This window comes from Triplophysa dalaica, chromosome 8 (genome assembly GCF_015846415.1).
Source record: "Triplophysa dalaica isolate WHDGS20190420 chromosome 8, ASM1584641v1, whole genome shotgun sequence".
NCBI lineage: Eukaryota > Metazoa > Chordata > Actinopteri > Cypriniformes > Nemacheilidae > Triplophysa > Triplophysa dalaica.
Window position 1 is genome coordinate 21,740,842 of NC_079549.1, and position 25,023 is coordinate 21,765,864.

General features: G+C 37.9%; 2 protein-coding genes across 2 annotated transcripts; one reads left to right on the forward strand and one right to left on the reverse strand.

Moving 5' to 3' along the window:
* Nucleotides 1–2,315: 2,315 nt before the first annotated feature.
* LOC130427970 (integrin beta-2-like) lies at nt 2,316–13,386 on the reverse strand. The gene is made up of 16 exons (XM_056755752.1): nt 13,249–13,386; nt 10,149–10,206; nt 9,756–9,847; nt 9,488–9,674; nt 9,212–9,382; nt 8,261–8,502; nt 7,397–7,552; nt 7,037–7,132; nt 6,329–6,418; nt 6,106–6,240; nt 4,602–4,789; nt 3,786–4,018; nt 3,445–3,661; nt 3,142–3,347; nt 2,901–3,064; nt 2,316–2,742 (listed from the first exon to the last, which is right to left on the reverse strand). The coding sequence occupies exons 1-16, from the start codon at nt 13,255–13,257 to the stop codon at nt 2,674–2,676; spliced, it is 2,313 nt and encodes a 770-aa protein (XP_056611730.1). The 5' UTR covers nt 13,258–13,386; the 3' UTR covers nt 2,316–2,673.
* LOC130427972 (inactive all-trans-retinol 13,14-reductase-like) lies at nt 11,945–15,087 on the forward strand. The gene is made up of 4 exons (XM_056755753.1): nt 11,945–12,091; nt 14,365–14,541; nt 14,625–14,787; nt 14,864–15,087. Exons 2-4 carry the CDS (start codon nt 14,536–14,538, stop codon nt 15,010–15,012), a joined length of 318 nt encoding a protein of 105 aa, XP_056611731.1. The 5' UTR covers nt 11,945–12,091; nt 14,365–14,535; the 3' UTR covers nt 15,013–15,087.
* Nucleotides 15,088–25,023: the final 9,936 nt, after the last annotated feature.

Below are 25,023 nucleotides of genomic sequence, written 5' to 3' on the forward strand. Positions count from 1 at the left end.
TTTGATGGTATCACAACTTTAGGTGTTCAATTTAAACTTAGTCAGTTTGCAGATGATACTGCAGTCTTTTTGAAAAACAAATTTGAAATATCGAAAATAATTAGATAAATTTAGGAATTCTCTCCTGTTTCAGACCTTAAAATGAACTTGGATAAATCTGTATTATTTCCCCTTAAAGATTGCTCCTTTACAGAAATTGAGAATATTCCAGTAAGACATAAACTAACATATTTGGGTGTTATAATTTGTAAAAATGAAAAACAAAGTCAGTTAAATTTTGAGCCAATTATTGAGAAAAATAAAAAGAAGTTTAATTGGTGGTTAATGCGGGACCTCTCAATATTTGGGAGGGTATTATTGTCAAAGGCGGAAGGTATATCTAGATCGGTGTATACGTCATTATCATTAGATGTACCTCCCAAGACCATCAAAGACCTAGACCAGATCCTTTATAACTTTATTTGGAGGAAAAAAACACATTATTCAAAAAAGGAAGTAATCTGTAATCCTAAAGAGCAAGGGGGACTGAGGTCTTAGATTATAATACTCTTAATGATACCTTCAAAATTAAATGGTTAATAGAGTTTATGAAGAATAGAGAAAGTCCTTGGAATGTATTTCCTAATTTTATATTTAATACTCTGGGAGGCATAGAATTTTTGTTGAAATGTAATTTTTCTATTGACAAAATTCCTGTTAAATTGGCCGGTTTTCACAGACAAGCTTTCCTAGCATGGAAATTGATATACAAACACAATTTTTAACCCCACAAATATTTCATATAGAATAACAAAGATATATTATTGACAAACAAATCTTTATTCTATCATACTTGGTTCAATGAAGGTTTTCTTTTAGTAAGACAGTTATTTAATTCTTATGGATACTTGTTGTCATATACTGAATTTCTTCAAAAAGTTCCAATTACCGATTAAACCAAGAGAATTTGCCATTGTTATTGAAGCAATGGTACTTTTAAAAAACTATATTTCAGAAGGAATCAGCATGGTTCCTCCTTCTGGAAACATTTACATTGAAAATGTTGATGTTTTAAGACAAAAATGTAGTAATAAGATTATAAGAAACGATCTTTGTTCTGTTTCTTTACCTGCAGCAAAATTTTTTGGTCTTCTTTATTTGGTAACATCTCTTGGGTGAAAGCTTGGAAACTGCCGAATAAGTTTTGTATCAATTACAAAATTAAGTAAGTGTCTTACAAAATTCTTCAAAGATTTTTCCTGCTAAGCATGTTCTGGAAAGATTTAAGCTTAATATTGTATATACCTGTGAATTTTGTGGTCAAATAAGGGAAACTATTTTGCATCTTTTTTTCATTGTGTTTACTCAAGATTAATTTGGAAAGATATTGAATTCTATATTAACAGAAAACTGGAATGTATGATAAAAATTGTATATTTGATGTGCTTTTTTATACAGAAAATGAAATTTGAACTGTAAACAACAACATATCATACATTTGTTTATTCTATTAGGGAAATTCCATATACATAAGAAAAAGTGTGCGCAATGTAAACCAAATTTTTCACATTTTATTAATGACTTCAAATTGTATGCAGATCTCTTGGAAAAAACTAAACACAAAAAATCACTGAAAACATGTAATGCTCTGAAAACATTGAAATTTATGTACTTCTATTTTTTTTGTTTCTATCAGATAGCGATTGTTAATATGACTGGAATATGTAATACTGCTTATTAATGGCATTAATAATACTGTTCTAATGGTATTGTTTTAATAAAGCAATAACAAAAAAAATTGCTAAATTTGACGCAGGATTCAGAATGGTGAAATGGTAAAACTAACGCTTGTAGGGAGTCATGATGCCTCCCGGAAATAAGTTTTTGAAGGGTTGGATGTCTTTCATTCATGAAAAATGCAGCTCCTCAGTTCAGTGGAATGTTTTGGTCAGTTTTGACCTCACCAAAATGTCTCAATTTAGGACACCCCCCTTCTGCGTATTCCTCAGAAGCCCTATAACATAACGCCAGCCCCTATTGGCTGGCAGACATGACGCTTGTGTCTGGGGTGTGGCTAGAGATTCTAAGTTTAAGATGCGTTTTGTGACATGAATTTTTTAAAGTTTGAGAACCTCTGATGTACAGTTTCAATGTGTCTTTGTGCTAGCAGAAAGCTCTGTTATTTCAGAATGTCAACAGGTTTCCTCTGTGTGATGATGTGACCTTCATTTACAGTAAATCGTGAAACTTCCAATATAATGCACAGTATTGTTCCTGTAGCTCAATAAGTTGCTGTAGTTAAAAGTGTCTGCCAAAGGCATAAAATATAAATGTAATAGGTAAAATATATTTATTAATATTTAATAAACTTAACATGGTAGTTCTATACAAAAAACACATAAATGGAATTTAAGAACAATTAAGGGCCAATAAAGAGACTGAATAGGGAATGAAAAAGCTATAAGCGAAAACTAAAGGTTACTGCTTTGAGTTATTAATGGGAGAAGCCAACCCATGTTCATTATGAGTAAGTGTTTACATTTAAAATTTTTGATGACAGTGATTTTATATAAAGTGTGCTAGAACCACATTTTACAAACAAATCTCTTTGGTATTTAAAAGGTAGAGCAATATTATTGAAGGATCAAATCCATAGATTAAATGTAAACATCCTTTCTGTGACATGAAGTTTCCTCAAGAATCTCCAGAAAATGTTGGATTTTGAACTGTGGTGGTTGCGTTCTGGAATAATGGATTGGTACCCTGTGGGAGAAGGGAAAACATCATTATATTTATGCGAAACCAAATAAGGCACATCCACACCAACATTCACAGAAGAACTATATTTGAACACCCAAAAAGGGGATGGATTAAAAATGAAGGGTATGTTTTATGTATATTCTAGAGATAACAGGACTTACAGATAATTTTTCAAGTTTCCTGTCTTTTTCGAATCTTCTCCAATCTCTTAGATCGCTTGCATAAAAGCATGCCTTGACAATGAGTAGGATCAGGAGTCCAATCAGAGCCACACCAGCCAGAGATCCTCCTACGATGGCCGCTATGTTTGGCCCTTTGGGACAATCTATGACAACAAACGTGAGGTGTCAAATTCTGTAACCTTTTCTCAAACCAGTACACATTTTAAGCTTGGATCTATACCTCTGCTTTTTAGGACATTGACCAAGTACTTGTCAAATCCATCTTGCTCAGTCATTGTAAATGTCATCCAGCACCCTTCTGCATCTTTGACGCGACAGTCGCTCTTGGCCAGTTTTTCACTAATGCTGAGTTTAAGGTGATTGCATGCTTCTGAGCAGTTCTTCTTGAACGGACCGCTTTCAAAGGCCAAACATTCAACACAACTCCTGATGCAGGTAAAGACAGGATCGCAAATGAAAACACACACACACAGAAATAGCACTTTCTATTTAAGTCTGCCTGTAACTCATGACGTTTACATACGCTGATTGTTGACAAGGGGCTTGACATGTAGGACATTCTTTGCAGTAAGGCCCCCTGTATTCCCTTTGGCATTCGCACTGGTTACAAACACACGTTCCACGGTTGTGACACACGGTTCCTTGTGTCTTGCAGGCTACATCAGATATTGCACAGTGACACGCCGTTCCCTCATAGCCTTCGTGACACTTACATTTACCACATTTGCATTGGCCATGACCTGACAAAAGTAAATACGCATGATACGTGAGAGCATATTTAAAACAAAAAATTTATTATTATTGGCATTTATTATATATAAAACATATATTGATATGTAACTATGATTTACCCCCAAATATTACCTGCACACTGTGTATTGTTAAAGTTTTCACAGTGCTCATCGTCACAATCACAGAATTCGCCGTAGTATTGACTGTTGCCCTCTGTGATGTGACATTGGCAGCGCCCGCACACACAGTCTCCTTTTCCCTCGCACTCCGTCCCGTTGTCTTTCTTGCACTGAGCTCTCAATGAGGCTTCGTCTTTTTGGCCTATCTGGCACTCACAATGCCCCCCTATGAAACCCTGGTTACACCTGTGGATATGTGGGGGATATTTATGCTGCGTTTAGACATTTATGGTAACATAATACCCAACACTGTTTCCCTGTAAATTGACATGAGGGTTACACCTTGAATTTAATGTGTTCATTAGAGTTGTCCAGGTGGAACTTTTTGCATTTAAAGGCCCAGTGTATAAAATTTACTGGCATCTAGCGGTGAGGTCATGAATTGCAACCAACGGCTCTCTCCACCCCTCCCCCTCCCTTTCAAAGCACTTTTTGACACAGGACTAAGATGTCATCACATTTTCGTCTCGTTGGCGACGGAAATATCATTATCGCGCTCTGTAGAGCAATATGTCCGCTTAGTGCTACTGTAGAAACAACATGGCGAATTCCACATAAGTGGACCTACCATGTATGTAGTTAGAAAACGCTCATTATATTCTAATGGAAACATAACGCTTCATTATGTAAGCTCTTTATACATCTCTGAAGACATAGTTATGTATATTAAATTGCATTTCTGTCAATTGATCCTTTCAAAAAATGACACACTGGACCTTTAAAATTAGTATGTAAAAAGAAAGGAGTAAAAAATTATTTGAGATCGTACCTGCAGCCACCACAGACCACTACTCCATTACCCCCGCAGTGAGGATGAGGTTTATTTGTATCGTCACACTCGCACTCACATCGAGTGGAAACAGTCACCTTTAGTTTTTCACCAAAGCCCAAGGGCCCAATGTTGAACGTCTGGTTTTTAATGCATTTCTCTGCTGTCACTGTAACATCAAAAGCCACCTGTACACATTTTGGTAAGAATAATTTGTTACCATGCGATCAAACAGGAAAATTCTAAGAGTTTTACACAGTGTGGCAGTGATTATTTGTCAGGCTTTGCCTGTTGTTTTATTTTATTTTTGGGTTTTTCTTATCTAGTTTGCTATGTTTTGTCTTTTGCCTTTGTCTCACGTCTGGTACCCCATTTAGGCTCTTGGTGTTGTTGATTACCCTCACCTGCTCCTCATTTCTGTTTCCCTCTATTTCAGCTCGTTTTGCCATGCTCTCCGTGTGGCGATGTAATTTGTTTGTACCATGTTTGCTCGTAGCGCTTGTAGTTACTTTTGATCTATCCTTTCGTAGGAACGAGGCATCCCGTGAGCTGGTTTGGACTTATTTTTCCCTTACAGCTCTCTTTTGGTTCTCGAGTTCCTTTTGGATTTACGTTTGGATTATTCTCTCACGGAGTATCGACTAGCGGAGTTTTCCAGTTTTACGGTCTGGTGTGCCCTGGCCACATTCTCTCTCACGGAGGTTACAGCCGGCCGTGTTTCCTATGTTTCTTGTCAGGAGTGCCCTGCCGATTTATTGTTTGTTGCTGTGTAACCTTGTGCAAATAAACTGTGTTTAGCCACATTTCTAAGATGGAAGAAGATTGTTGCGACACAGCCACCTGTTGCGATACCTCCACCTTGACCAATCAGAGTCAATCGCAGCGCCCGTTTCATGGTAACTTTAGGTTACAAAACTGTTGTGGCATGAATTAAAAAGGTAGTTCACATCTAGTCTACTTAATAGACAAAATAAATTTGACAAAGCACTTTTGTGCATTATTGGAGTACAAGACTGAAATTTCAAACCCATATGTTTAGCATTCTTTTGGCTTTTTCATTTCATAACTTTCTCTTCAAAATAAAAGTCCCCAGGTACACAAAAAAGTTACTTTGTTAATGCACATTACTAGTTTTAAAACAAACATGTTACCCATGCAAGACAACATGGACTGTAAACTTAGTATCTCCCACGTATTAAAATGAAGGCATTGTGGAGTGCAATCAATAAGGAGCAAGAGACGAAGATTGTGTCGAGTCAGCTTTACTCTCCACTTTACTAAATCTCACACTGAACAGCGAGTGAGGTCCAAAACAGCCACACACATCTGAACACGGAACACAATAAAAACAAACTCCTCTCCCCCTTAAAGGTACAGTACCTTAGTGAATGTCTCTTTAGTTTTACTTGTGGTTCGCGACAGCATCACCATTTACCTTCTTACATCATTTGAGTTTGTTCTCATGTACTTGAGTAAAGTAAGTTTTTGGCCTAAAGTTACTCACCGTCTGTCCAATAGCCACATTAGCACATCTCCCCCTGTGACTGAGCATTTCTCCATCTTTACAGTCTGATGCATATTTAATAGATATGTGGTTTGGTAGGAAATCATGGGCCATAATCACTTCAGAGGTTAAGTTCTGTTCAAATACCAAAAGGAAAAGGTTCAAATAGGTCTGCTTTGAAAATTAAGTCATGAGACTTATAAAACGTACAATAATTTCTTACATTGTATGCATCCACAATCAGATTAACCACATTGCTCGAGTCGTCAGAAAGCACTCCAACAGCTGACTTGGGGATCAGTTGACTGAGGCTCTATTTCAGAAAATAAAACCAATTATATCAATATAATACTGTTAATATCTATTAAAAATAACAATAATGCAGAGTGTGTGTAAAGCATGTATTGTTCAGTGGCACTTTTCAAATACATTTACTGAAAACATCCCATGACTTCCATCCATCCATCCATCCATTTTCTACCGCTTATCCGAACTACCTCGGGTCACGGGGAGCCTGCGTCTATCTCAGGAGTCATCGGGCATCAAGGCAGGATACACCCTGGATGGAGTGCCAACCCATCGCAGGGCACACACACTCACTCATTCACTCACGCACTCACACCCTACGGACAATTTTTCCAGAGATGCCAATCAACCTACCATGCATGTCTTTGGACCAGGGGAGGAAACCAGAGTACCCGGAGGAAACCCCCAAGGCACGGGGAGAACATGCAAACTCCACACACACAGGTCGGAAGCGGGAGTCGAACCCCCAACCCTGGAGGTGTGAGGCGAATGTGCTAACCACTAAGCCATCCCATGACTTAATTAGACAAATTTAGCTTGTGAAGGGAATCGACCTGCAAATTAATTGTTTCTAAGAGAAAGCATAAAATCACTATTACATTCCAAGCAAGCAGGTTTTACTTACTTTGTACACACTTTCCATTTTCTTGGTGATGGCAAAAATTGGTTGTATATTTTGCTCCTCTAGCTTCAGAGCTATCTGACCAACAGATGGGTAATCCTGAAAATAGATTTATTTTGGACCGCATGATCTTAGCACAGAGACATTTCTGATGTTTCACTTATATTTTCACACTTGTTAAAGTCGGCTTTATTTTCCTAAGTCCCACCTGGATTTATAAATTTAAAAAAACATCTTTATTAAACTGTACTGTTAAGGACTATTTGCTGGGGGATTGGTGTTTGTTTAGAAAACGGACTTTATATGATGCAGTTCATTTCCTGAATAAGGATGTTTAAGTGTCTGCCCAAAAGTAAATCATACCCAGAAGTTGCTCTTGCTGTACTTGTTGTTGACCAGCTGACAAGTTCCTTGGTTTGGTTCCAGAATGGCGGCGAGTTTACCGTCCCCTGCCATGTGGAAGCCATCATCTGTGGCCAGCACCAGCAGCCGAGTGCTGTTTCGCCAGCCGATCTCTTTCTGTGCACAGATAATACATTTTGATTTGTATTTACTTGAATGATGAAGGACATGATCTTGTGACTTACGAGTGGCATTTCAATGAAAATGGCCCCATAAGTAATTTTGGTAACACTTTCCCTGAAGCATGTATGTATAATGGATCAAAAGAGTTATAAAAGGGTAAAATGCATTATAATTCTTCATAATGCGTGTTGCAATGCATTATATTGAGTTGTATAACTAATTTAAAATGTGTAGTGTAACAATGAATTGCTAAATGTAATAATATATTAACTGAAATAACAATTATTTATAAGACATTACAATGCATTAAAAGGTGCATTACAATCCTTTAAAACCTTTTATAATGCATTATACATTCATGCTTCAAGGAAAGTATTACATATTTTTTTTTACTGTAAAATAAGGTTTAGTGTAACTTAAAATGAACCCTTATCACCCTCTGTTGACTCTCCAACTGTTGCCTGGAAAATTGTGATACGTAAGATTTAAGATTATATCCCTTTCTGCAGCACAATTGTAATATTTATCGTATTTGTCGGATTCATCCCAACATTTGTTCCTAGGAAATACAATTCTTTAATTTAGGATATTAAACAGTATTAAAACATTTCCCCAAAATCACAAAATTTAGATGTAACATGTAGCATTAAGAAATGTAAATAATAGAAATATTACAATTAATGTAATAAAGCAAGCCCTCACCATGCAGACTGCAGCTTGCATGATGGCGTCCAGACTTCCCAATGGTGCGTCCAGGTTTCCAGATATGTGGTGCTTGGCTACCATTTTTTTGAATTTGTTTCCATCGGCAGTCAGAGAAAGTACGTGCTCAAAGCCAAAGGCTGGTTGACATGGTTCATTTTTGTCAGGACAAGGTCTTTGGAGCTTCACTTCGTTGGTGTCCGTGAATGGAAGAAGAGTCTTGTCGACAAATGCACCAAAGCCTGTGATAGAAAAACAACTTTGTGAATTTATTGATGTCATCCTTGTGTGACCTGTGAGTGACTTTGAGCCAGAATAAAAACTTTGAGATTCATGCAACAGAGTAAAAAGGAAGATCATGTCGATGTGTTGAATGTTTTGTTTCTATTGAAACCTGATGGTGAGATACAATCATTTGAACATCATGTGAAACATCGTCGGGCATATTTTTTAAAGGGGGGCACTTGTTTGAACGTGTCACACCAACAGTATAAATCTAAATGCATTTTGTTTACTCTGTGTTGATTTATACATTTACCTGTTTCTATTGTTACCTTAACACAGTTTAACAATAGACACTACGCAACATCTTTAACTTGTTATTTTGAGATTTTGTCCATCTGTAACCAACGAGCTAAAATGGATACGGTATTAAAAATTGCCTATTTTTGTGTGTTTTAATGTGGTGGTTATATAAGCAATAAGCCCCAAGAAGCAGTGGGTTACAGTGCATTTTTATAACAGCTAAACCCATAAAACGGTTACTCCATATGCTTAGCAAGGTTTCATAAAATAAAGACAATATAATTATATTTAGGCAATGTGGTGCGTTCAGCCGTATATATCGGGGTATTTTATAACAGCTTAGAACTACGGTCAGCCAATCAGAATCATTGACCAGAATTGAGACTATATAAATATTGATAGAAAATGTATTTCATATTGAATCACCTATTCTGGCATTGCCCGTCTTTCTATTAAGCTCATTGAGTAAATCTGATCCCAGCTTTTTAACATTCTCCAGATCATCTTTCATAGAGTAGGAGAGATCCATCAGGTAGTAAAGGTCCACAGGATAGCCATCAGCTCTTTTAAAAGTTACTGTAAATGTGTGGGGTTTCCCTAAAAAAGCAACACATCAGATTTTAAAGTTGTCTAAATATGAACAAACTTACATACAGTAAAAATGAACTTGTTGCTTTGACGGTTTCGGAGAGTAAACCCTACCTGGTCTAAGATTCAGCTCTATTTCTTGTGGAGAGATTTGTACCGGATTAGAGCCATTCGTCAGGGGCTTGATTGAAATTTTGTTTAAGTTATTCTGGGGGTCTATTAAAGCTGAGCACCCTTTATGTTTCAGCACAGCAACAGTGTCGCAACGTACTGCTTCCTGCTCTCCGGGCTTGGTGAAATTCTGCGGTTAAAGCAGACGGACTTTAGACAGTTCTCTAAAGGTAAATAAAATGTTACATATGTTTCCCACTATTGAACTTACCAAGTCTTTACACCAGGCACAACCAGGCCCATTTGTGATGCAGTCTTCACATGAGTTAACAGAAGCTTTTAAGCATTGCTCCTGTGTGCACACTACAAGAAACAAGAAGAAGTTTTGACTAAATCGTTAAACAACTTATTTGGATAAAAAAATCCTAATACATAAGATTTTCAAGAAAAATCATCCCAAGATGCCTTCTGACCAAATTCGAAGGCAACAGTGGATGTATTTATTGGAGAAAAGGCAATCCCACAATGCTTTGCTACAAGCTTAGTGGCAGTGAAAAAACATAGTCTTGCCAGATGAAGTGAGAGAAATAATACTTTACAATTTGGGAAGAAAAAACATAGTCCATCAGCTAAGTCCAGTTTAAAGCACTGGTCATATACATACCATGTTTTCCCACCAACAACAGGAGAAGTCCCCTCAGACAAACCGATTGCAGCATTTCCTAAATTAAGCAGATTGTCTTGTTATCACAGCTCTGCATCTGTGTTTTTACTCTCCAAACAACCACATTTAGCACCCACACCTAAATTAAAATAAAGATTTGCCCCTTCTGAATGTGCTATTGTTGTTGAACTCTGAATATGGTGTACGTAAGTCTTGCAAAAGCTGTCTCAAACTTTTTCACGCACTTCTTGTTTTCCAATGCATGGCAACATGGAATTGCTCACACAAAAAAATACATTTTGGGAGAAAACACTTTCTCGGTTAGCGCCTCACTGTGCACCTTAACACAAATCCCTACAATGGAAACATGCAATGCGTTCTAAGAGTTTTAACTTTAAAGCTGTACTCCGTGCGAGAGTGCATCTGTTTAAATGTGGTTTGGGAATGTGATTTTTGTTTTTATCATTAAGAAAAAGTGTCTAAAAGCTTTATGAATTAATGAAACTCTTCAGATTTCAGGTATAAGCTACATACGCACATACCCCGCTTTTTAAAACTAGACAAAAGCCGCTTAGACATTTAGCCTAACATGATAAAGGGCGAGTAACTTTTCAAAAAACGAGTTGGGCGTATTACGTAGTATTTCAGTGCTCCATAAATTCCCTCAACGATCGTATAGGTTTCGGAAAGTTTTTTTCGAACATAGAAAAATGGTTCGCAACAACTTTTCTTCGTCATTATTGGCGATTCTCCCTGAAAAAGTATGTGGCCCAGCCACAGGAGAAGGAGCAGGAGCATGCGCAGACGTCACTTTCACATGTAAGCAGGAGAGAGAGAGAGAGAGAGAGAGAGAGAGCATACGTTCGTGAAGTTCAGGTGTTTGTTTGTTCACTGCATTTGGGTGAAGAATGTTATATAAACTGTGGATAACGCTGGATGTGGAGATCGATTGAAACTGAAATATGCAGCCGTCCCAGCGCTAAAATCAGAGATGAAAAGTTCTTGAGTAATTTTACTTGATTACCCTACTTAAGTATTATTTTGGGGGATTTGTACTTGATTACAAATGAATACTTGTTCTTTAAATTATTAAATTTTTCATTATTACTCCTTACAATTTTTGATTTTTGGAGTCTCACTTTCCTCCATCTTTCCTTACTACTAATGAACCAACTGAATTACGCTGATACCCAGTTTAATTTAAACATTATTTATTCAGCCAATGAGATTCATTTTAACATTGAATGAAATAGGCCACACTTGTCATTGTCCTTTTGAAGTGACGTCATGTCACACCAATTACCACAATGCAAAGCACCTTGCTTGACCTGGACCTGAGAGAAATAATCAGTGGAAGAAAATGGAGGAACACGATTCAGCTGCTAATATGGTTCAAAATCGAGTACCTGTGACCTTCTTGTAGTGGAATGAATAAGGATTCGTATAAGATGAAATGTGTTCTTTGTCTCCCACTCACCAAGGAAATATTTGCCTATCTTGACTTGAACAATTTTGAAAATAAGGTTCTGCTGAAGTTAAACCAGAGGTTTAACAACCTTGAGTAGCATGTGGCATATTAGAATAGGCATGTCTTGTAGTTTGATAAAACTGCAAGAGTTAAATACAATTAAATACAATCATTTCTAAAGCAGGATAAAACATTGCATTTGGTTCATCCACATCATATTGTTAAAAATTAAATGCTTAAACAATAATCTCTATAGGTTTATAGTTACATTTACTTTTACTCAAGAACAATTTTGATGTGGTAATTTTTTACTTTTACTGGAGGATGTTTCTGGCCAGATACTTGAACTTTTACTCGAGTGAAATTTTCACTCAGTACTTGTACTTTCACTTTCACTTTCACTTATTCTTTCAGTAACATTTTTGAGTACTTTTTACACCTCTGTCTAAAAGATGCCGGACATGAACCGTATGCGGTGAGTGAAACCGATGTGTGTGTTTTGTTGACAATGGGTGCGCACGTGCTTTGGTTCAACCTACCCATCCCCCCGCGCGCGCCGTATGTTTTCGGAAACAACCGTAAAGCTTTATCCATCTTTTATAAATGTGATCAAACTAAATACTCTTCGAAGATACGAAGTATGCAATACTACTCTAAAGGTACTCAAGATTAATATGAGATTGGCGGAAACCCCGTGTGTTACGCCCGCTTTAAATGAAATATCCTTTTAAAATACTGTAGGTGGTAAAGTATGCCATAATTGTTCAAAGCACTAGTCAATGTAGTAAATGGATAAACAAGAATTATTCATTTAATAACTTATTGATGACTGACTGAAACCTGATGTGACAAAAAATCAAACAAATCAAAATAACAGTCAATGACATTATTTTCATTTATTCCATATAAAACTTTACACGAGAACATAAATCAACACATTAGAGCTGCACGATTCTGGATAAATTGAGAATCCCCATTCTTTGGTTTCAGATAGAGATTGCGATTCTTTTACGATTCTGAAGGATGACTAAAAGTAATACATAATTTACTAGAGGTTCTATCAAAAAAAAAAATTATTTAGACTTTGCTTCAAAATTATTAAATATTTTATGGTTAACCTAAAGTAGCTATGGTGAGATTTTTTCCCCACAAATTCCATGATTAAACTGAAGTGTTCTCTATTAGAGTAAATACAGTGATAAGCGGCACACACACTCTGATGACGTGTTTTACCACAATGACGGATATAAGCGCGCACTCGGATTTGATCGCGCTGCAAACTGCAATCGTAAATCTTGTTTCAAACATGTCTAGTTGAGATGTGAAGCATAATCGGAACAATGTAACAAAATCCTGAAAGACACTCATAAGAGCAGTTTTGTTGTCAGGCTGTATTTACTTTATATGTTGGTCTGTTATTTGGTGTGAGGTTCTTTTGGGAGAGGAGCTTGTAAAAGCGTTAAACACAGAAATAATGATAGTGTGTGGTTGAAAAGACTGTTTGTGACGTCGTTACACACCTTATGATAATAATGGCCAATAACCAGCACATATTGAAGCGTTATGATTTAAGTCCGAGGTTTAAGTTAATAGACACACGAGAATCGCCCACAAATAAGCAAGACTTCTTACCTGCGACATCTCTACGGTTTTCAAAAACAAGATTCTGTGTGAAGAAGTTTCCAGCAGCCTCCGCTTGGGAAGCAGCACTGGCGCACATTCAGTTCACCACCCTTTCCTTCCGTCACCGCTGCCGGTTCAGGAGAGGTTGGGACGACAGATGGGAGCAATCATCCGTACGATGTTTCCAGGGAACGCCAGCAAATACTCCGATTTCCAACAATTTGTTTTTGTATTGTTTTATATTTAATGGGGGAAACACAAAACAAATTCGCTTAGGGCTTCTATTTGTTCAGCAGCAGCTCTGCATGTCTCGCACATGCACTAAAAGTCAAAAAATGTCTCATGAAAACAACTTTTGGGGGGTTAATAGACATCTGACTGTTGTAAATCAATCTAATAATCTTCCTGCATCTCTGATTTGCCATGCTCATAATTGGTCTAATCAATTTGTACATGTTATTCTGTCTGCAGCAGCAGCTATAAATTCACCCCAACGGTATTCTGTAGAGATACAGTATAAATAATAAAACTAAAAAGTAATTTACTCATTCACTGTGTAGTAGTAATGCTGATCCATGAATCTCATTTCAACTCAACCAACCGCAGCTCTCTCATTTTCTCATTCAGTTAAACCTTCAGTTCAGCAGCTCCTGGTGTAGTCCTTAAACTCAGTTTCCCCCTTTAAAATGATGCTTTAGTTCCCACAGAGTGCTTTAAAGGGATAGTTCACCCTTAAAATGAAATTCTGTCATTATAACTCACCCTCTTGTCATCCAAACCTGTTTGACTTCTGCAGAGCACAAAAGAAGATATTTTGAAGAATGCTGGTACCCATTGACCTGCATTGTTTTTGTGTCCATACAATGGAAGTCAGTGGGTGCCGCCGCTGTTCGGTTAGCAACATTCTTCGAAATATCTTCTTTTCTGTTCTGCGAAAGTAAGAAAGTCATACAGTATTGAAATGAAAATAGGTTGAGTAAATGATAACACAATCTTTATTTTTGGGTGAAATATCACCTTAAAATGTTTTGGTGTATTGGGAAACTTGTGAATGTGAACAATTCTTGAACAACCCTAGTTTTGTTTTTAACATGTTATTTAATATGTTATTTCTTTCCCACTTAGACGCTGTGACTGACGGCTAGGTGCATATCATGGAGCAGGACGCTTACGTGGACACTGTAGTTATTGGAAAAGGAAAGCAGAGAAAAGAATACACAATCTACAGCGGCAAGAGACAGATGGAAGCTCATCTTAAAAAACGACACGAAAGCAGTCGAAGAGCTTTTCAAAATCATGAAGGTGATTATTTGATGACTTTGTCAGTATGTTTTGTTATTACTAAACGTTTTGAGTGCCTCTTACATGTCATATTTTTTCTATAGATCGCCTCTAAGAAGATACATCTGCTGTGCATGCTGAAGTGGAGTGGAATCGCCGATTTAATCTCGCCGCTTTTCAGATACTCCCGCACCAGCACCACAGACGTGCTCAAGTCTTTAACAGTCAACAGAGATCTGCTGACTGTCCTTTCTCAAACATTTTATGGTAAGAGTCCAGAATATGTTTTCTCTTAAATCAATCTGAATTGTTGAAGAGTTTTAACCAGAATCACTGTTTGTAGGCGTCCCACCTAAAAACTCCAGCTGCATGATAGACGCGCTCCTCCTGCATCACTCCAAGCTTGAGGTCTACTATCCTAAAGGCGCCACACCAGTGAGATCACTTATCGCATTATTCAGTTTGTGGAAAAGCACGGAGGAAGAGTCCTGATGAAAGCTCCTGTGTCCAGCATTCTACTTGATGAAAAAGAAAACGCATACGGTGACAAATATCAATGAAGATTTCACAAATCCAGTTCTGTGTTCTATATGGTTCATTCTTAAAATTATCTTAAAATACTCTGAAACCAGGCAAAGCATTTTTCCAGGTGTTTGCAGGTTTTAATGGCACTGAGAAAGATTTGGGTGTCTCATCCACCAACATGCGACTCATTATAACAAACAATATTGATGAAGTGTATGTGAAAATTAAAGCAGTTAATAATAGGCAAGTTTATTTCATTTAATAAAGTCCTTTGGAGGCGTCGATATATTGCACATTTCAGTCACTAGATGGCAGAATTACATCAACTAATAAACACCCTGCTTTGTATGACTGCTGTGTAATGTTTGTCAGGACTCAGGAGCAGTTTGTTCTCAGATGTAATAATATATCCTTGTGTTGAAGGTCAGGGAGGGAATCCCACAGCTTTAACCCGTCAGGTTTGCTGATATCCATGACTCACGAAAGGTTTTTTAATTTTCATATAAATTTTAAAATAGCGACCATTAAAGTGCGTGCAGTACAGTAGGCCTAAAGAGCTTGTAAATCGACGTCACGCCGCGTTGAATGTTGCACCATCTTGGGAGGATGGCTGCTGCTAGTGCGTTCAATGCAGTGTTTTTTTTTCTGGAATGATTAGAAAATATAACTATGGTAGGTCGTTCTTGCTGTGTTAAAACTGCATTAGTATTACGCAGAGTCGTTCAGTAAAAGCCCATGGTTCTTTCACTTTCTAGTTCTCCATATATCAAACAAATAATGGTACATATCAAAACAATAATAGCAGTAGAGTATAATTATGACTGCAACTTGCAACATATGGTGTGACATCAGCTTCACATTCTCTAAGTTAAGTATGTGCAAAACGTTGCTAAATTTCTCGCGGGATTCAGAATGGTGAAATAGTAAAACTCACGCTTTTAGGGAGGCGTGACGCCTCCCGAAAATACGTTTTGCAGGCTTTGATGTCCTTTATTGTGCTTTTAATCCAGAAAAAAACCTCACCTTAATGTTTGCGACCCAGCGCGAATTTAGCATTTTAGTTATGTGATAAACCCCCTGACGTGCTGACTTGTCCGACTCGTTTACTGAACACCGTGTATAATATACGCAAAGTAAACCAGTAAGACAGCTACAATCTTAAACATTAACCGAAAAAAAGACAATATATGCAGTCATTTTAATGCAAATACATACTCTTAATTATCTATTGTTAATATGTTCGTGTAAAATATCCCGGCGGTGCAAAGAATTCTGGGTTAGGCCAGGTGAAGGAATCTTGGCTTCGGTCTGGGGAAAGAAAGACGCATTTGTAATGTACCTCTCAACTGGTTAGTAAACTACCAAGAAAACCTAAAGAAGAAGAAAGATTCATTTAATGGAGATTTAAAAAGCGTGTTTGGCCTTGGATGCAGCCTCCTTACTCAAGTACGCAGCCTCACATGGGATGCAGTATATACGTTATAGCGCCAATTTTAGACTCGGTTCAAACACAGCGTTTAAGTTTGATCTGATAACCTGTATATCTAGTGGTTATCTTATTAATAACAGACGTGTTTTATCGACCGACTGAAGTTTATTAGCGTACTATAGTGTTTAGTGTTTTGATTGCACATGCTTAGTTGCAGTGGCGCACTTTCTAACACGTCATTAAAACGAATATATGAATCTCATCACAGTTTTAGGTAATTACGAGTACATGTTTTCGTTCCAGTTTAAATAAGCAATATATGCATAAAGCTATTGTTGAACAATTTTGCATGTGTAGTGCGTAGGCTATGTATTTCTTCAATATCGTATGTATATGCAGCACATAACCCTGGTGGCTATAGTAGGACCATTCAGACGCCCTCTTCTGCATATTTTGTTTTAAAATAATCACAATTGCTTTAAAGATGAAACCACTGGCAGGCTGGTGAAATCATGGTGCATTGTGGGATACGGGATTGCATCTCCTTTGCGTAGACTACGGTGACGTTTACTGTACATCTGTGTAATGTCTACAATATGTCTGTATGCTAATCTAAGCCTATGGCCCTCCCACATGATATTATTTCTATTTATAAAAAGCTCATATCAGCCTCTCTCTCCACCTTGTTCAATGTGCTGAGTATAGATCACTGCACTAGTGTGTGTTGCGCAGCAGAAGGATGGAGAGCAGGGGCGAAGCGAGCTATTAAAAGCCACTGCTGTATAAATAACCCATGCGTATAAGTGAAGACAGTCCAACAGTATGAGATGCTGGGAAACTGCGGCCAGCTCACTGCTGGATGCTGCTGATCCATCTAAACCAGAGGTGGATGCAGTCGTATAAACGAATTCAAGCAATTTCTCCAGCAGGATCTTTGAAGAGGTTGGGCGTTTTTATTAAACACGCTGCATTAACACTGAACATTTTGTTTGTTGATGCATTATGTTATCAGAATCTGATCGCAACGGTCGTAAGTATAATTTTGAACAATGCAGATGGTGGCTGTTCCCTTTAGCTACCGAAGGAGATAAAAATAGAATCTGTTTCTGCCTCATCCCATAGTGCAGTCTTTCTCTCTACATGCACACTAATGCACACACAATAGAAAACTATAGTTTACTTGCGTAACCCCGGTTGTCTGATAGCAATAAGTGAGGTGTCTCACTATTAGACACGCCCCTTCCGCATATTCCTTAAGAAGCCCTATTACATATATTCCTTAAGAAGCCCTAATACATTACGCCAGTCCCTACTGACTGGCAGACATGACGCTTGTGTCTGGGGAGTGACTCCGCATGCAGATTTAAAGGAGCAGCATGAGTCATTGCGTCATTCAAAAACCTCTTCTCGCTTCACACCAGAAGCCTTTAGTACCTGGGCCTCCATGATGGTTGCTGTTTAGATGGACGGGTACTGGACTAAGAATTGCTGGTTTGATTCCTCAATTCATACTCCAGCTAATTGTAGGCATCTCTGGTATCTTGGTGTAATGTGATAGGGCTTCTTAGCCCAGATGGGACGTATCCTATAGTGAGACACCGAAACGCTTCAAAGAGAACCACACAACATCACCCCTCGCTGACCAGATTGTAGTTTAAGATGGAAACCTTTATTTCATTTTTTGATAGATAGCAGTGAGATCAAAAGTATTGCCAATAGGCACTTTTGCTTAAATGTGCCGTAATTGTAATTGTGTTCTGTAATCTGTTTATCATCTGTTCAATGCCAGTTTTTATTTCCCCTTAAGGAATTTAAGAATGATGTTGGCTCATAACCAAGTCAATATTTAAACATGATTTTTCCTGTTGTTCTTGTCTTGTACCCAAGTTTCTTCTTTTCTTATTTGCAATTAGTTGATGATTTTGCTGTTTTAGAGTGTGATTTGTGAATTAAAAGCACTTAGAGGGATACTTCACCCAAAACATACTCACTTTCGGGTTGTTCCAAATCTGTAATCAAATTTTTGTTGGAAAGATATTCGGAAGAAAGCTCATAACCAAACGAATCTTCGACCCCATTGACTACCATAGTAGGAAAATTTACATGATTTATTTTTTTGGTTCGGTTGAACACAAAAGAAGATATTTTGAAGAATGTAGGACAGCAAACAGGTATGAGACACTTTTGACTACCATTGTATTTTTTCCTACTATGGTAGACTAGAGGGTCAGAGAACTGTTTGCTAACCACCATTCTTCCAAATATCTTTCGGTGTTCCACCAAATAAAGAAATTTATACAGATATGGAACAACTAGAGATTGAATAATTCATGACAGAATTTTCATTTTTATGTGAACTATCCCTTTAAGCTCACTTCTGATATTAATGTTTTATGGGAAAGACAGCTGATTTGTTATGACAACTTTGGTACTGTATTAATTATCCAGTTATAATATATCCTGATAATGTGGGCGCCATGGTCAGTTGAGCAGCTTAAAACTGAAATGCTGTTTTATTACTTCCGTATAGAGAGTCTCAAATGTTATAGAAAAGCTACCGTAGAGGCTATCTGTCAATACAACTCATAGCTGCTTGTTTGATCTCTTGCCATGTTTATTGGCTTCTGATCGCATTGGACCCATGTATGGTGAACTTTCGGTTCTTGATATTTGATAAAAATTTATGTGCAGTTTATAAATTGAATGGATACTGTGAATTTGAATATAACATGAGCAAAATGTTGAGGAAACAAATTATATATTCTATAAATCAATGCTATTGGTCACTTGTAATGTTTTTCTGTGGGTTTTGCAAATATTTACCCAATGAAAAGTATTAAAAAGAGCTTGTCAACTCTGACAACACAGAGAGAAAAATGCTATTTTTTTCTGTAAACAAGCTTTCAGTCCAGCTATGACAATATACAATGGACGCTAATGCTTTGGTGGTTCCTGAAAGCCAGAGGTTGTATAGTCTATCCTTATCTCTAGGACCTACTTGCTAATTACATTTTTATCTGAATAGATCTTAAAGAGTTTTCTGAGCTTTAAACATTTGAGCAGAAGCCAACATTTACTATTTGTCTTGACAGTCTTGTTTTTTTACTTTAAGTTCATCCGCATGTGATTTGGTTTCTTCTTAAATAATACCTTGTGTTTTGAGCCCATAAGGTTGTGATTAAAAATGAATATCCAGAGAGTGAAAACTTTCACAGTTAAAAATGACATCCAGCTGTTTTGCGATAATTTGACAGCATTTGACAGTTCTGTCTGCCTCCTGCTGGTTTTCTTATTCTCAGCTTCCAGAAAGATTTATCTCAAGTCCCGCTGCTTATTTTGACTTAAACACAACAGAAATGTTGGATATTGGAGTGTAGCTATCTGGAATCTTTCCTTACAGAAAATCTAGATGAGATTTACAGGACATCACCGCAGGCCCTGCGATGAGGGCGATGCTAAATGCGGAGACTCCAAATGCTTGTGAGCCAATTAAATGCGAGATTTTCACTGCAGTGCATCAACAGCAGTGATAATAGCAAATCATGAGCATTTAAACACACATATGTACTATAGCGTGCCATAAATGTCCTTACAGAGTCACAATTGGGGCAAACATATTTCATGCTTAAACTTTTTTTGAACTTTTGATCCTTAGCGAAAAACCACACGAACTTCACGTTTCTCACGATTCACAAGAACATTCAAATGTGACCACATGCGTTTTTGCACATGTGAAATTCTAGCGGCTTTTCTGCAATTCATGAAGACTGGGAAAGAGTTAAAACAGAAGGTCCTAAATAACTGTTTCCATCAGTGCCACCATATCATTCCCACTCCAGATTTTCATCAGCGCCCATCTACGGGGCCCCATCTCGCGGTTCATGGGTGGGCCTGTAGATTTGCGGTGTGCCGCTGGACAAGGGCTGTTATATCAGAGAAGATTACAGAGGAGGGGCTTTGTTGTACTGTAAAGCAGGGAATGGGCAAAGATGAGACTTGCTGAGGTCCATGCTGAACCTTTTTGATTGAGACGGGCTTGTGGGCAAACTGAGAGCTGTGTAATGAAATCTCCTTCATACTGCGACCATAACACGCCGTGTTTACTGCGGCATTGTTATTGAATGAATCAGACAGGGGGATTCTGCATGCTACTTAAGATGTTATTATCCAACTGTGCATACGATATGCCCCTTCACTGAAAAACAAACCATTCTCTTCGTACAGAATCATGGTCTACATTTTTTCACCGCCGGCATGTGATTGTTTTTCCATTTTAATGCACCGCTCCAAACTTTATCTTGCAGAACTTCCCTGCTGTGCGGGAGTCCTTTTCCGCAGAGCCCGGAGCGTTGTGCTGTTGGACCGTCCTGTGTGCATGTTTAAGAGTAATTTATCTGTCTGAATTGTTAAAGTTTGTCCCGTACTGTATTTCCCTTTCTGATTCCTGATTCTAAAAGTCTCCTGCCAGACAGGCACAAAATTATGTAACATGCACACGTTGTTCTTTTTAATTTATACATTTAAACTGCACACAGGTCAGGTCTTTAAATGGACTTTGCAGACTGAATCTCTGAGGACTATACTGAAGCATGCATGCTTGATGATGATGCTCCAGTAGCAAAATAAGAGCAATACAAGTTCTTTCTCTAAAATGCTTATTATATAAATCTGAAGCTTTTTAACACCAACTTGTTTCCTGATTGGCCAGATTTGTGTCCGTTTTGCATCCGACAACAGAGGACTGTAGTCAGCCCATGGGCATCTGTTAGAGGCTCAGACGCGATTTAAAGCAAACACATCAACAAACCAAATGCACGTCACCCCCACCAGCAACGGGATGTAAAGCCTATTTACAAAAGGCGTCTGCAGGGAAACTGTCTGCACGGCTGACACAGCTAAGCTTACGTGAGGATGGAAGTTTCTAAACTGGGTCACACACGACACAAGGAGAAAAGATGAACTTTTATAAGGAAGACAGTAGTTTGTATTAGACACATCTAGGAACATATTCCAGGGTCCACAGGGGTTCTTCTAACAAGGCCAGTGATCTATAGGGTCAAACCAGCGATTAAATTGTATTGCCACATTGACTATAAAAATAAATGTATACCAAAGGTAGCATGAAGGTGTGTTAAATGTAAGTGACCCAAATTTAAGGAGTTCATCTGTCTGCTCGTGATTCTATTCTTACTCTTGAAAAAATGTGACGTTAAAAGGACTATGAATAAAAAAGCATGCTTTAATTATGAATGCAAAAATAAGTGCAGTAGACTTTTTCAATCAGGTGCTCTCTAGAATGACAACGTGATAATACCGGTAGAAAATCATGGTTTGTGTCTGTGATTTAACAAAAATCTGTTCTTGGAAATTATTGTCAAATGTATTAAAACTCTTGCCTGGCACAGATATCTCCTTCAATTTCTTTCCCTTGTCTCTTGTTTTATGTCCCTTTGGTGCTTGTTACTGCTGATGAGATAAACTCGTATCACAGAGTTTTGATTGGATCAATTTAATTACTGAGAGCAGCTTTATGTGATGTGCTGCATATTTATTGGTATATCACAGTGATGTGTTTTTCATCCAGTGTCTCATAAGAAGAGCTGGCATGTCTGCTGTGCATTTCTATCCACCTCTGTAGATGTAAAGTGCAACTCATCTCTGTTAAGGGTGATTGCAGTGGGCTTTTAGTGTACTGTATCCCCCACCAATATGGTGGCGCTATTGACGCATCGCAGCAGCGGAGCAAAGCAGCCAATGCGGCGTCTAGTTATTTATATATATGTCTATTGCTATGTCTATGTACACAACAAGCTGCTGCTTCTTCGGCTCTTGTCTTGGTTACCAAAGCAACACACATGGACACTGACACCTAGTGGTCATTGCCTGTCGGCGCGGACAATAACGCACAAGTATAAATACAAATCGGCACATTTTCCAACAGCGTAGAGGCTACTTAGGGGTTCAGGATTGCTTTTTTCTAGTTATATTTTTGTATGATTCACAATGTACGAATTCGTAAAATACCTCGTGAAATAGTTACGAATTTGCATGAGACCAGGTTGGACAATGGCCACATTATTTGAAACTCTTACTTCGGCCATTTTTTTGGATTTCATGTTGACTTTAGCTATCTGCAAAGGTGATTCACCAGACGTAAGGTTGAATCAGTGTGTCAAACAGCTACTTGCTGACTCAGCCGCCTTCTTCCCGTATGGCCACATGTGGGGCTGACTACATGCGTGTAATTACATCTGCTCACGCGCATCACGCCGCTGCAGTAAAAACTGCTTTTGTTTGCTGTTATTGATGCAGGTGTATCTCCTATAGTGTGAGGTGAATTTTTAGGACAAAGCAGCCAGCCAAGAGTAAACCACGAATTACTGTATTGCACATGTGGTATATACCCGAGTTCATCTCAGCCTGCATGCCAATGCGTTCTGACATACGACATTTTGCTTGTGAAAGGGAATGCACGTTTGTCTTATTATGAGTTCTTAAAGAAAGCAAAGTAGGCAGTGTGAAAATCATTTCTGTGTAATATAGGTCAAATTGTTCTACCAGGACACCTTTAAAAAACCAATGTTTGTTGGCAGTCAACCTGATGTCTTTGGACAGGTTGTGGATTTTAGAGGTTACTTTGCCAGGATGAGTACAAACATTCAAACAGGAAAGGACAGCTTCTCACAACTGTGTCGCTGATGTCTGCCGCAACGTTTCCGACATTTCTTTATTGGACAGATTGACCATTTAAAAATCAAAATCCTTTATTGTAGCCCACTTATGGACTCATGTTCAATATTGTAATGAAACATAAGGGTAACACTATAAAATAAGGTTCCATTTGTTAGAGAACAGTACTTTTACCCCACTTTTTAGTGTTAATTTCAACATTTACTGAACATATTCAAAATCAAATATTGTTTTAATTAGTTAATGCACAATAAACAAACCGCACATCACCTTGCATGGAATTCACCATGTTGTTTCTACTGTATCCATGAACTGACAAACTGCTTCTACAAAGAAATGAAATTTGACGACATCTTTTTGCGTCAGTAGGAGGGGGGTGAACCATTGGTTGCAATTCACAACCTCACCACTAGTTGCTGCTAAATTTCATACACTTGACCTTTAACTAACATTAACAAAGGTTAATTAATGTTGTCAAATATGTTGATCGTTGTTAGTTTATGTTAGCCAATGCCTTTACTGATGTCAATGAAAATGTTTCCTTAATAACACATTGATTTACACTTTTTGTGAAGTCAATGTTCCACACGCTTACCGCATTGTAATGTCATGACTGTAATAAATTATATTTAGATAGAAAATAATCAGATCGCTAAATTACATGACTTGTCGTGTAGTTGATTAGATCCATTATTTTCATTGAGATGTCTCTTTTTTTTTAGTTCCTAGACAGCGATATTTTGTGTGCTGCAGGACGGACCCTCACGAGATGGTAAACATGATCCGGTCTAACACAGTCCCACCTGCACACTGGATCAGGTTCTGTATGCAGTATGTTATCAGCAGGGATGCATGATAACAGCTTCCCTCTGATCCCTATCTACAGACCTCCTCTGTAATGACAGAACAAGACATTTGTTTGTGGTATCGGGGTGCAGATAACACTGTGTGATGGGCTGCCAGCCTTTTTATTAGAACTGTCTTTCTTGACTGATGCCCCCTCTCTTACTTGGCTTTACCTAACAAGTTTTAGTGTTTTTTGTACCCGTCTCCCTCCGGGTCAGTAAGTGGCTCAGCACACCCATATTGGATTTCTTCTCCAGGTTAGCTGAGTGTAAATCCTACATATTTTATTTCCTGCGTGTTTAGAGGTGTTATAATGTGTGAGGGTATCTCCAATATACAGCGATACAGGAAGCAAATGTTCCCATATTTTCACAGCATGCTGCTGTTTATTTGGTAATATTGCCCTTGGCTTTAGGGGCATTTGACGGTTCTCTGGAGCTGTACTTCTTGCGATGAGAGAAAAATGCTGATGCTGGGAATTGGTGTCAGAAAGCCTCCAGGCATCTGTGGTTCAGCTTATTTGTCCCCTGAACAAAAATCATCACCGTAATATTGCTTAATGCAGTTTCTCTTGTTTCAATAACAAAATCAAAATACTTTTTTATTAAATTGTACAATATGCAGTAAACAGATATAAGGGGAAATCTCACGAAACCTGTCGTAAATGTCCATGTCAGCAGACAATAGAATGGAGGGAAACATCATTTGAAAGCTAACTCGAGACAGCACGATGGAGCGGAGACCATATGTTACTGAAAACACTGAGCGCTTCCAACGCTGACCTGCTAAGTATGCTTTTTTATCATAAATATCTTGAACGTGATGATCTAGCTCAAAAATGTAGACAAATTAATGAAGAGATTTGATGCCATTGCTATTATAAGACTTGTACATGTCTACATTTTGTTAATCCACACATGGAGTGTATTAGGTAGCGATTCAAAAATATACCTTACAAAAACTATCTGCATGAATTTACGTTACCAAGCGCCCTCAGTCATTTCATCCTGCAG